General features: G+C 41.1%; 1 protein-coding gene across 1 annotated transcript in view; it reads left to right on the forward strand.

Moving 5' to 3' along the window:
• The window catches only part of LOC143378790 (alkaline phosphatase), a 355608-nt gene that overhangs the window by 269221 nt on the left and 72632 nt on the right, over positions 1–13755 (forward strand). Inside the window, exon 4 of the mRNA XM_076830761.1 lies at positions 11049–11227. Coding sequence (XP_076686876.1) covers positions 11049–11227 — 179 coding nt within the window. The remainder of the gene's footprint in view (positions 1–11048; positions 11228–13755) is intronic.

Raw genomic sequence — 13755 nt, forward strand, 5'->3', positions numbered from 1 at the left:
GTTCAGTAAGACTTTGTTTTTGTAGAAGATCGTCAGTATGTAAATTTAATGTATCTATAGAGTTTCGGTGTTGTATATGTTTCTGAGTTGGAGCTGTCCTAAAGTAGGTCAAATTTCCGTTTTTAAGGAATTTTTTGGGATAGAGGGAGAGGTGAAAGTCGAGATAACGTTTGGATCGTATCAGATAACGCAAGGTGACATGGTGACTGGGTTCAGAGATCTGTGGGAAACGTCTGGGAACATCTGCTTAGGAGCAATCTCTTGGTCTATCAGGGATGAATACATTACATCCCAGAGGTCTTGATTTGTCTACAAGTCCTGCCAGCTTCACAGCCTGCTGCGTTTACGACATCGCTATGTCTCTGCAAGGCACTATGGAATACTTCGTAATAGAGCTACAACAATGTCCCAAATTTGGATGCTAAGTGGCGGTAACAATTCAGGTAGAAAGTAGTGGGATCTTATTTTTTGGTTTCGTGCATCCTGCATTTGGAATTAATGGGAGTTGAGTGAAGGCTGAGATAGCAGGTGCGTCTAAGCTCTAATAGATAAACATGATACGTAGCATTTAGTGGCAAAGCTATAGCGAAGTCATAAGTTTGAAATCATGACAGTGGTAATTAACCATTACATTTATGATACTTTTGTCGATATGAAGGTTTAAAAAAATGATTGAACTTGATAGTTCCGAGCAGTCTTTGCAGTGATATGTTTAGAGTCTAGACTGTCTCGCTGGTGAAGCTATAAAAGAAACAGTGTTCGCTGGTTGCAGTCATTGTGAAAATTATTGTCGAATCACTTTTGTAAACTTTCTTATCCACAAGATTATCATAAATGTAATGGTTAATTAGCATAATTACTTATCCACTGTTATGATTTCATTGGTATTATCGTTTATTATCATTAATTTTTTCTAACTATTATCTATCATTAATTTATTATCATGCATTCATTACAATATATTTTTATACAATAAAGATAATTTGGACAGACGATTTTGTCGTTCTCTTCCTCTTACTTTTTTCTGCTTCCCTCTATTCCTCCTTTGTTGATCCCACCAGGTCAGACCAGCTTTTGGTAGCGTCTTTAATTTTCATTTCTGCCATCTTTGTAACCTATACTTTCGATTTATATAAAAAGAAATCTGCGCGATTTCATCATCAGTCGAACAGTGTTCCTCGCGAGTGATCCTTATTTCCTGGTATTTCTTTCAAGCGTGCTTGCCTCGGTGCTCGAATCATGCTTACCTACTTTGATGTCTGAATGATTTTACGGTGTACATAGCTGCGCCACCAACCATGCGCGCTCTTACCTCGTGGTTACCTGGAATTTCGCAGAGGGGATTCAATCTCGCCGCGAGCATTCGAAATTCTTGTCTCGCAGCGTCTCGTCCACGGTCCTTCTCTAGGTCTTTGCGAGTACCCGACGCTTATCCCCTGTCATTTTCTTCTGTTGCTTTTCATCTTTCGGGGAGAAAGTGCGCCTCATCTGTGTGATTGTCCTAGACGGTGCGCGAGGACGAGGTGGGTTCCGATGGGAGGACGTGAGAAGGTAGAAAGCCCGACGAAAGGCAGTTTAATGGAAAGCCCAGATACGTCATGTGATTCTAAATGAGATTGCGTCTGGCACCGTCGCCGAGGAGACCAACGCTTGTGCTTTATTGCAGCGATATTTTGCGGCGGAGACGTTGACACGGTGAAAATAAAACCTTGAGTAATTTCCACTTAGCATTACGAGCAGCCGCGCTTGGTGTCGTTCTCTTATGAGTGTATTGGGTGTCTGGCGGGATTTTTAAGGTAAAAGTAAGGCGAACGTGTTCCGTAAACATGGGCACAGTAATCTTATAGGGGAGACCGGGGTAAAGTGAGCCCGAAAAAGTTTGAAGTCAAATAAAATTTTTTCCTTTCAATAAAAATGCGTGGAGATAGATTTATAATATAATTTAAACATTACTGTTGATAAATGAGGAATAGCAATACTTAAAATAAACTTTGAGTATATTAAATTTCAACTTGAAAGAAATGATATAAGTGGTATCACTTTACCCCATGTATGGGGTAAAGTGAACTCCTATCCGGGGAAAATTAATTCTTTAATAATGTTAGGATTAATGTTTTCGCAAACGCGTGTACGTGTATGTTTATAAGCTTGTTTTAAACACGCAGAGAAAATCTGGAGTTAAAATAACACATTTATGACTAATTTATCCGAAAAGCTAAATGGAAAAGAAAACCAATCGGAAGTCTCTAAAAATTAATTTCTAATTTTTTAAATAAATTTACATTTTTCGGTATCTGAATGTGCATAATTATCATTCTTATATTACATACATTTATTACGTCACCAAAGTTTGTAAATATATTCTATCGTTAAAGAACAAATTAAGGAAGCTCATTTTACCCCGAGGTTCACTTTACCCCGGTCTCCCCTATTAAAAAGTTAGAAGAGATAGTGCGAAGTGTATAGGGAATTATGGTCGTTTTGTGTTTCGAAATCTCCCTTGATCCTATCGATGCAAGTGTAGGATTGACGTTGTGTGTATTGAGTTTACTATGGATGATATTTTCCTACGAGTTTGTCTAATTGTAACAAATGTAATAGTGTCTCTCGGACGACTGGGCCTACTTTCACCCGGATCCTCAGCTCAAAGGAATGTATTCTTTGATTAGTTCTCTACTTGGGTTATATCACGAAGATAAGTCGCATTTGTTCCCATCCGAAATCTAGATTTAGTTTCTTAAAATGATATTTCCAATTTGAAATATGAAATTGTTGGAAGAAAAGAATCGTATTCCCAAGTGATAAAAGAAGAAAGGTGCGCATGTATCAGAACAATAATATATCTGCAAATAGTTAATTTCGTACATGTATTTTCACACTGTAAATGTTTGCTTTTAATATTCCTCTCGGATAAGAATGTGAAGAGAAATATATGGAGAACAAGAAGCTGAAATGTATTAACTTCGGTGTGTGGAGAAATTTAATGATGGTTGCCACTTTGCTAACTGATAATATTATTCCTTCCTTAGACTATAATTAGGTTGCGCTTACGGTTTACCTTGGTAAACTTTCTAAGATTTATCTTTAAAGTTGCTAGAAACACATATCGGCTCGCCCTTCAATTCCGTTGTAGATTTATCAAAAGTTTGTTGAGATCGACGTGTTTATTACTCTGGCTTGCCCACGAGGTATCAAGTAACTCGAAAGTTCTGATATGTAACCTAACATTAAGCATTCCGAACACGTTTGCTACAGCAAATACCTTACTATAAATATTTTGTACACTTTGTCTATTCCCTAATAATACTTTCTCCATTCGACCTAGTTATTTCTTTAATATTCAGCGACCCACACACCGCAGGTCTTTAAATCGATTTTATCTCAAACCTCTGGCTCAAAATTTAATTAAAAATTCGATTATTAACATTTGTGCTGTGTGTTTGGTAGGATTCTAAGGGATTTACGGACCACGAGTTATTAAAACCTATTGATATTATCAAAGTGGCAGTGTATATTGAGGAATTGCTGAAACTGAGCGTCACTTCAGAAAATAAATGTTCCTATTTAGAAAATTATATTATTTCTCATTATTTTCTCCTCCTGTAATCTCTCTCCATTAATTCGGATAGTGAAACATGCAGTGTTGTACTGTGTACAGTAAACTGTTGTATAAACCGTCAAATTTATTCCACAATATATTCCGAGAGGAACGTTTCCTGAGAAATCCGGTGCGAGGGAAAAAATTCAGAAGAAAGATACGCCTTCGACTGTCGTCGTATCCAAAGTGGAATGCATGGTGGAAGCTCGTTTCCGGAGGTCGAAGTATGTTCAGCAAAGCTCTTACCTCCACCTTCATCTTTTATCGCTCGCCTTGCAAATCTCCCAAATATGTATTATCTCGGATCCAAAAGTGTGTCAGTACTTCGAAATTGTTCCTCTCTAAACGCCCCCGCGGAAATGCACGAATCACAGGAATCCCTCCGTTCGGGGAAGCGGGCGCTGGCCCTTTTTCGACGCGCCGTTAGCCCCCTCGCGAATCCTCCCATCCAAAGAAACTTCATCGTTCCTTTATTTTAATTTGCATGCAAACGCCCGCTCGCCAGTGTTTATATGTAAATTACGGTTTATCTTGTCGCCATCGCGTCGCGGAGTGCCGCTTTTAAAGTGCCACGGTCTCGAGATTTCCCCCTTTTTTTTAGAGAGAGAGAGAGAGAGACCGAAAATATTGTTCCGCACGGCAGAAGTGGTGCTCGTATCGTTGCATGAACATTTATTCTTCATCCTTTGAATCGCGACCGCTTCCCTTGTGGAGGATGTAGATTGGACGAGGACAAGGAAATAATAAAATATGCTCCATGCCGAGAGAAAATATAAGGTTTCGCGTGGTTTGTGAACCATTTGGATTTGTAACAGTAGAGAGATGTAGGGTTGAGAAGTTTCTACCGAGGTAGTTTCTGCATGCCGTTCCTGTTGGAAACTTTTGAGAATCTTATCAAAACGTCTGTTAGTAATCTTATATTTTTTTTATTATTAATGTATCCGCCTTGCAGAGCTGGACAAAATACAATTTCAAACAGAAAATAGTGAATATTCTATTTTATTTTAAATCGTGTGTATAACTACGAGAATAAATTTTTTTTTTGTTACACAAAAGTTTTTGAAACAGTATTTTATTTTAAGGATACTGAAAATAGAGGGGCTCATTTTGTACAGCTGGGTAAAATACTTTTTTAAATAGTAAATAGTAACCTTTTGTGCCCTCGAAGGAGTACTTAATCTAACTTAACTATAAATACTACTATAATCTACTTAAACTACAAATACTTTCATTGTGGGGAAATATTTGAAATACAAAGTTACAATAATTTATTTTATGCACCAGGTTACCAGAAGAAAAATATCTTATTTGCCGAAATTTGGCGTTCTATTTCAAATTTATTATTGAAAATAGTATTTGAAATATTTTTCTCCAAATTCTGCCCACCACTGCCGCCTTGTTTGGATATGACCGTTTGAATTAATGACGGCGTCTATTCGATTTATTTGGTAAAGTTCATATTTTCATATCCAGTTCGTTCCCCAAATTCTCAATTGGGTTAGTTAAGGTCGGGCGACCGTGGATACCATAACATGATAATTCTTTTAAATAGTTCATACAGATGGTTGAAGAAATGTTATAAATGAAGTAAGTAAATACAATAAAATACAATAATAAAGTCACTGCAGAAACTTGTATCCATATTTCAATAATCTGTTTGTTCAAAAGCAGTATTTCTTGGCAAGTAAAATCATCATGCACAGTCTAGGTTATAGCAGGATCATGATCGGTAAATAAAGTGGGAATGGTGGAGTAGATTTATTTTTTGACTCTATTGGGAAATACTGTGAGAGCGCCATCTACTAAAGTAAGCTCTGTAATCGGGTCAATCGCGTTACAGGACTGGTGTCACACAAGAATTGAAATACTGCAATAATGTTTTTGTCATTAAATAAGCTGTTAAATTTTACAAACTCGATTATCAAACAGTCGAAATTCCCAATACTGCCAATTACATGTGACAGCTGGAAAACAATAAAAACAAACAAACAAACGTGTGACAGCTAACCCGATTAGACTGCTTTAATTTTCGCCAGCAGATTGCGTAGCGGAAATAAGAAAATGCCAATCGGCGAACTGTTTCTTTGACCCGTGCCACGGGCAAGTAGTAACGCTCAGTAAGTGGTCAGACGGGGATCAGCCGTTCACGCGTAAGCGTACCTAAAGGTAGGTTTACACCTGACGAGTGACTCGGCCGAGTCATCGGTTTGCTACTCGACCGAGTGAGAATCTTGCCCGCCGGATTACTCGGCCGAGTACTAGAATATGCGTTCAAACTGGGCGAGTGCTCGGTTCAGTGGGCTTACTCGGCCGGACACTCGTCAGGTGTAAACCCAGCTTAAACTCAGCATAACGCTTCAAATCGGGTCACAAGTACGCAATCATTAGTGAACTACTGATTCTGAAATTGAACATAATGTGGAGAATAATTTTTAAAATGCGATGTCTCCCTTCCGCAATGAGAATGGAACGTTCCTTGCCATTAATCACTATTTTTTTATTACGATTTGATTGCTTGTCCTGGAATAGACTACAGAATGAGTATTTAAATATATATTTTGCCATTTTAGGAAAGCAAGCATGCCTTCGTATTACAGGAAATTTAATTAATACAATCCTATGACGTCTTTGAGTGCCTCATTCAGTTTTAGACACATTAACATGTAGCAATTTCACATCCAGTACATATTCCCCCAGCTTGTTTCTACAGTTACAAGTGTCATATTTGTTAAGCACATTCGTTGATAACACAGCTTTCGTACCTTTATCCTCTAATTGTAACTGACCACTGCTTGTGATAATCGTGGTGAATATAATTTCATTTGTAAAGAACGAGCGGTGCGAGGCACTGTTTGCTACGAGCAATGTTAATTACAAGAAAAGCTGGCGGAGGTACGCGGATTTTTCAGTTACTTTCCAGCAACGAAATGCTATCATGACATTAATAAGGTAAAAGTAAACGAACTGCGGTGTCGTTCCAGGACTTCATTTCCTCGCAGTTGCTGTTGCATGTAATCGAATTCACGGTTAAGGAAAGCGGCCAAAGGGGCAGCGGTTAAAAGTAAACCAATCTGAAAACGCAAAGATGCTTTCAGAATCCTCGCTGAAATAAAATTGAACCATTTTTCCAGCAGCTCGCCTAGGGTCACCTGAATTTACGGTAATTGAACGAAAGAGAGGGCGCGGAAATTGCTTACGCAAAAGAAACGAAAGTTGCGTTCCCAGAGCGTTGAAATTACAAAAAAAGAAAAATACCGCCGTCCCCCAGCCCGGACAAATTAAGCTGCCCGCTATTGTGGATCAAAAACAATCTCCAACGTTAATATCCACCGGGTGGTTCAACTTTCCTTCCTCGCCATCGTCCGACCAGAGTACGCGACCGCTGAAAAATTCCTCTATTTTGCGTGAGACCCAGACCGGTTAAAAATAAATTACACCAAGATTGCGGCCGAAGTTATGGAACCATAACGAAACGATCTTGGTCGAATTACCAAAGAACTTACACTGGCATCCACGAATCGTGCAACCGATCACCTGAAACTGTGGATGAGAACGTTGTTGTCAAATCAGCCCTTTTATCATTTTCTGCTATTTATTCACCTGAGACGTTCTGTCAGGTAGTTGGAGTTCTATGTTGTTTGACTATGTATGTTCGGTAGTACCCAGTGTAGCTGCAGGCTAGAAATTGCAAGACATCGAGTCTATTGCAGATTTGATTGCAAGTTTCAGTTCCTTGCGTCTGAAGGCAATTATGGGCTTCGGGCTTTGATGGCAACTATAGGTTTCTTGGCGTAATTGTTAGAGGTCCCGAAGTTTATTCGGGATGGAGCCTAAGATGGCGCGATGCGAGGATGAGGATTTTATGGAACTTGGAAAGAGGGATTAGTGGATTAAGGGGCCATGCTCAGTCAGGAGGTCGAAAAAAGGGTGGTATTTGGAAATTTTTCACTCAAAAGCTATAACAGATTTCTCAAAAAATCTTTTTTCCTTTTAAGGATTGCATCTAGTACCGTGCATCGTAATTTTTTTATTTAAAAATATTGATCAATAACTAAGTTATGGTCCATCACTCGAAGGTTCTCTTAAAAAAAGGTTTCTGCGGTGATCACTGCTGCTCGAAAGTCGATCATCTAAAATAAAAAATTCAAAAGAATTTACTTATTATATTATATTATGTAGTATTTGAACGAAGGATTTTTCGAAATATTGGTGTGGGAAAAAATGGCTGATGTTTAAAGTAAATGTTTCGTCAATTAAAAGAAAACTAAGCATCGGATAAAAAAATCCTTCGTTCAAATACTGGATAATATAATATAATAAGTAAATTCTTTTGAATTTTTTATTTCAGATGATCGACTTTCAAGCAGCAGTGGTCACCGCAGAAGCCTTTTTTTTAGAGAACCTTCGAGTGATAGACAATAACTTAGTTATTGATAAATATTTTTAAATGAAAAATTACGATGCACGGTACTAGATGCAACCCTTAAAAGGAAAAAAAATTTTTGAGAAATGTGTTATATTTTTGGAATAAAAAATTTCCAAAGACCACCCTTTTTTCGGCCTCCTGACTGAGCATGACCCCTTAAAAGTAAACCTTGTAACGAGTGTAACTATTCATGGATAATGAAAATAATAAAAAAACGTCAGTGGGCAGTGGGCAAATACTGTGATTAGTAACTCATTATCTACTAGGTAGCAGGTTCGTCTATTGATGGGTGAAAATTCTGTAATCTTAAAGAATCGATGTCAAAGGATATATTATTTAAAAAATTGTTGTTACGTGAATTAACAATGGGAAACTGACTAACTTTTTTTATGGTAGTGCCTTCCAAATTAAACCCGTTTCGTCAAAATTCTTAAAGTTTGCTTTAAAGGTTTCCGCAGCGATACTATCTGCTGAAAGTTTTCTCGGCCGAATACAGGAAAGTATGCATAAGATTGTATGTAAACGTCGCTACGAAATGGCTGCTTGGATAATAGAACATACGGGTATTAGAGTATTCAAATAGTGGGGGTTCGGGTGCGGGAGGGTCTACTGTATATGAAACCCATTACCACCGAGCAATGAATCCCTTTCACCACAAGTGAACTGCTCCATTCACTGCCCTCAACAGTTTCCAGCTTGCACCTTGACACGCTTATTGAACATCGAGTCAGGGCCCTCAGAGCCCTGCACAGGGCTCGTCTTCCTCCCTTGGTTAGGCTAACTCATAATTGAACCCATCTGTTGCCCCTACGATTCCGATCCTGCCCTTCAAAATGCCTGCTAATTGACCTGGCACCCAGGGACACGCTGCTAGATAGACGCCCGCCACGGTGGTGTCCGTTGGTTATGCTAAATCATAATTGAAGGCCTAGATGCGCAAGATCAAAGGATCCAGTGCTGTGCTTTGATGAAGGATCTTGTATCGACACACTCGAACCGATTAGCATCCAACCGTCGGTCCACTTAAGGTAATTGCTAATCCCCTGGAACACGGACCTCCGCGTGCCAACTTAATCTGTTAACCCGTCTACAGCGGGGAGAGACTTTTGCCGGGAACTGCTAAGGAGATTCCGCGAACATCCGCTTAATTAAAATACAATTCTGAACGAACGACGAAAGTATCCCAACGACGCCTGCGGAATTCATTTACGACCACGCTAACCCGCCTCCTCCTCGTCCAAAAACTTGCTGGGTTTTGGTTCCTCGACGCTAAGGCATTTCTTTCCCCCTTCTATGGCGAGTAAAAGAGAATGCTATTAAATAATTAGTGAGATTAGAGGAATTTGGTCCTGGTGAACTCGGTTCAGGAGAAGTTTGTTCAGGGTGTGTACCTGGGTGATTGCTAATTGGTCCTTGACTATAGTCGATTTGAGTCCCTAGATATTTGATCTACTTTGCATTTTATTAAGGTTCATAGTGGTGATGGTGGTACTATGCCTTAGAATCTTTGTTGGATAACCATCCTCGGGCTATGGGTATAACAGTTTGAGGTTATGTAGGTAATATTGTTCCAAGGGGAATGTGAAAGGTCGAAGGTTGCCTAGTAAGGCCGGCTACAGTCGCAGTCCAAAAACAGCTTGCAGCATTCCTTACTACTTCTCTGAGATAAGCTGTACCCATGCGTCATCGTCTTTCGACTGTACAAAGTCCTACTGACCTACACAAGGCGAGGCGCTGATCGCCGAATTGCCGTGCTTCAGGGGCATCGGACTCGAATTTCTAAATATTAATAACTAAAATACGAGATGCCCATCCCAATTTCGTTACTCTTCATTTTCGTCTTAGTTTGTCGCACAGAATCTGTTGGAAGCAGCAAAATAATTTAGTGTGTCGGATTTACTCAACTAGAGGAGTTTGAATTAGCTGCGCTTAATAAAATAGGAAGCGCGTTTCCTTCGACTCAAAGATCGCGAGGAAGGGTCCTTCCTCCTTCTGCTTGCCGGTAAAACGGTAAATAATAGAAGCTAATACCAGTATTAAGTATTTCTATTGTTTATAATAAAATGATTTCCTTTTTCTTTTAATATCAATCTCTTTTAGTATCGTGCCTGTTCTGGCAAAATATAACAGCTTATAATATTCAACACGTGTCTATTAAACCAATCGAGCTGTGGAATATTACCTAACAACTCACCTTGTTCGCCTTCCACAATAAAATTCCACTAGTTTCTAACAGAATCAGCCTTACTTCTACCTGATGCCAAGCACCCTACATAATCTCGCAAAGGAACACAACACAGCAAAACACCCACTGTAAACCAGACACATCATCGGACACAGCAATGCGCTAATCTACTTGTTTCCACCGCTCTGCACCCAAAAACTACTTAGTAGCTGGGTGTAGATGCAGTGGGTGCACAATAGAGTCAAAGCGCTGGTTCTGAACGCACAGTGAGTGATCCGTCTGCGAAGGGGAGTGCTCGAGCTTCAAATTTTGCATATAGCTAGGTGCACACCATGCGCAGCAGTGTACTAAACGCATAGGGCGCTCTGCTATAAAGTTCGCAAGATAATAGAGTTGAAAGTTTTGCTTCCCTAGAACCTCCATATATACCCACGCACAAGACCAAAGCAGTAATTAAGTTACAGACACAGTTCATCTGCCATGATATAATCATTCCAGGTATATATACACATGCTTATTAACATTTAACCATCGCCACATGGTTCACTTGAAAGAATCTCGCTCGCACACATAGGTATGTACGTAGCCGCGCATAGGAGACCCAGAAGAGACGAAACATCGAGCTCGATTTTCTCACAGAGCCTCGCACAATACGCTCCGCGCGTTTAATACACAATTATTCATGCCGCGTATTAACCACGCGCAAACTTTCAACCAAATCGGTAACCCAAACTTTATTCACCCCTCTCGCGACGTGATTTATGAAACACTCGCGCTGCTAGCTGTTCGTCGACAGGTTCACCGCGGCCGTGTCCATAATTCGACTTTTCTGTTCGCAGGTAAATCAACGGGATTGGTGACGACCACTAGGGTGACACACGCGACGCCAGCCACCCTTTACGCGCATGCAGCCAGCCGTTACTGGGAGGATGACGGCAAGTTGCCACCTGCTGCGCGAACCTCTTGCAAGGACATCGCACGTCAGCTGCTCGAGGACGAGCCCGGTCGTAACATCAACGTACGGGATTATACTTTAGCTTAACTGGCCGTGTCACACGGCTGGCAGACTCTGCGCGGTCTTTACCTCCATTTTGTGGCTCCCGTGGTCGGATACGTGCGAGGATTCGCGACGAGTCTCTCGGGGGTCGGCTGCGCGAAACACAGAACTCCGGTGGAGATACTATTTCGCCACGTGATTGAGCGTAACCCGACGAACCAGGGAGGGCTGAATATCGAGGGTGGTGAAGCATGAATTCGGGGTATTTCTTTCAGAGCTTAAAGCTTGTTTCTATGAATGACCGAGGCTGGTTCTGACACGATGGTCTTGATGTTGGAAAAAATCGTAGATTTCGTATAAATGCATCGAGTCAACGTCGCTATTAGAATCAAAAGTAGCTTCTTAGATTCACAAGATTAACCTTTAACCGGTAACGTTAGACTTTGTGACATAAACGGTGACGTGGAGTGTCACAGACTTCTCTTTAATAATCTAGCACTGTCAATTTTAAATTTATTTTTAACATATAGGTACTGGAGCTTAGTAACTGTATTACATATTTAAAATTATACTTTTGCATGTTTCATTCAAAACCATGAAAGTTGTCTTCATGACACGACATATTCTAAAAAGAAGGTCGAATGAAAGGAAGGAAAATATAGGGAAAATAATTCTGCAGAACTCTCCCAGACTCCACGTCACCGGTTAAGAGTAAAGCTTTCTGAATTTTTGCAATGTATTATAGTTAAATGCGCAATTATGAAGGAATTGTACCCAAGTCCTATTCCTTCTGTTTAACGAATTTCAAATACCCTACAACTCTAGATAACTGATAAAATAGTGTACTGCAAAGTTATTACTTTCACTCTGCTCGTTGCATCCGAATTAAACTGTTATTCCACCACAATTTCGGTTCGAAATACAGCGAGCAACAAAAAAACTACGGAACGAAAATGTGCAACAGCATAGATTACTGGCTCGCGAATGTTTCGGCCAGGAATACCGCAACGAAGGATTCCGCGGATCCATTCAGCAGCGTACGAATCGGTGGTATCAACGTTTCAAAAATATTCAATGGAAGCGTGGCGCCGAAAACCCGGAATTAAAGCGTATCTTTCGCGCAGGTGGGAGGGAGGGGTATCCAAGCCGACAGCGAGAACCGAATCTACGTTCCATCTAGCGATTTATTGACATTGTTCCGCAGCAGGTGGCGCTCGGTGTAACGCCACGGGGTGAGAGGGGGTGAACAAGGAAGCTTATCGAACTGAAAAACATTGCTGCGAGTCGAGAGATTGTTTTCTGCCGGGCACAGAGCCCCGGGAACGTCGAAATACTTGTAAGCATTCGGTCTGTGGCGGAGCCGCGGGATTGAGTCTGGAAAATCAGAGGAAACGTCTCGAGTGGTCACGCGTCCGATTTATGCGACTGATTTCTCCTGAACGGAAGCTCACAGGGGAAACGCACGGGCGATAAATTCGAAATTTCCGTCGTCCCGCCTGCCGGTCTACCGATTTGAAATTTCCTTCGAACGCGGGCCCCGTATCGGGTTGCTTTCTGCAGGCGAGTTTCGATATTCGCGAGGCTTTCGATAGTCGGGCGGTAAGTTTCCGCGGCGCGTCACGTCCTGCGCCTGGAAACTTCCCTGTCATCGTTAAAACGAAGCCAGGAGGGGGATAAGATTCTGGTTTCATCCTCGTCCTTGATGGGACTCCCAATTGAACGAACAGACTCGGTGGAATATCCAGTGATCATAGATGACGTTAAAGAGGAGCGAGGACTGCAGGGCTCGGTGCGAGGGAAGTTTCGACTTTGGGCAGGCCAATCGGTGTAAGACGACTGGTCGATGACATTCCTAGACAGATACAATAGGGAAGGGAAAAGGTAGCGGTGCAGCGGCTACGGCTTTTATGCGAAAGTTCCATGCAAAACTTTCTGCTCGTTAAAGTCCGTCCCGCTCGGAGCTCCGGGGTGAGTTTTCCCCGCAGACAGAAGGAATTAAAGGTTCACGGGGATGACTTCCCTGGCGAATGGAAGCTTTCCAATCCGACCGATGGGGACTAGATCTATCTGGCGTAACTCGATCGCGCGGAGTCTGCGACCGCTTCGTTCCTTACCTTCAACGTTGTTTCTCGCCCCACGATTCGTGAAAGTGATGGATGCATGTTGGGAAAGATGTCTAAGGTAATTTGTAACGTGGCTCGAAAATAGAATTGTTTTGATCTTCTGTAAGGAGTTAGGAATGTGATATGAAAGACGTTTGGATGAAGGGAAGTGGAAAGTATGTAGAATATATCTGAAGTGGATGATGTTCTTAAGGGGCAGATCACTGTGACGGTTCGAAATGTAAGGGTGTTTTCGGGAATTTATTACAAGCAAACAACGCAAGTAAATCAATGTATTGCTTTGTATAGTTAATGATGCACGTATCGAAGGGTAAGACAAAATTTTTTTCAATCAAATTCATAAGTCCGTTTCCTGTATACTCTTTGCCAAAATGTGCGCTGCGGCAAAATCGTGCTTGTCGCGTTGACAGTGCCCGGGCCATATGG

This window comes from Andrena cerasifolii, chromosome 2 (genome assembly GCF_050908995.1).
Source record: "Andrena cerasifolii isolate SP2316 chromosome 2, iyAndCera1_principal, whole genome shotgun sequence".
NCBI lineage: Eukaryota > Metazoa > Arthropoda > Insecta > Hymenoptera > Andrenidae > Andrena > Andrena cerasifolii.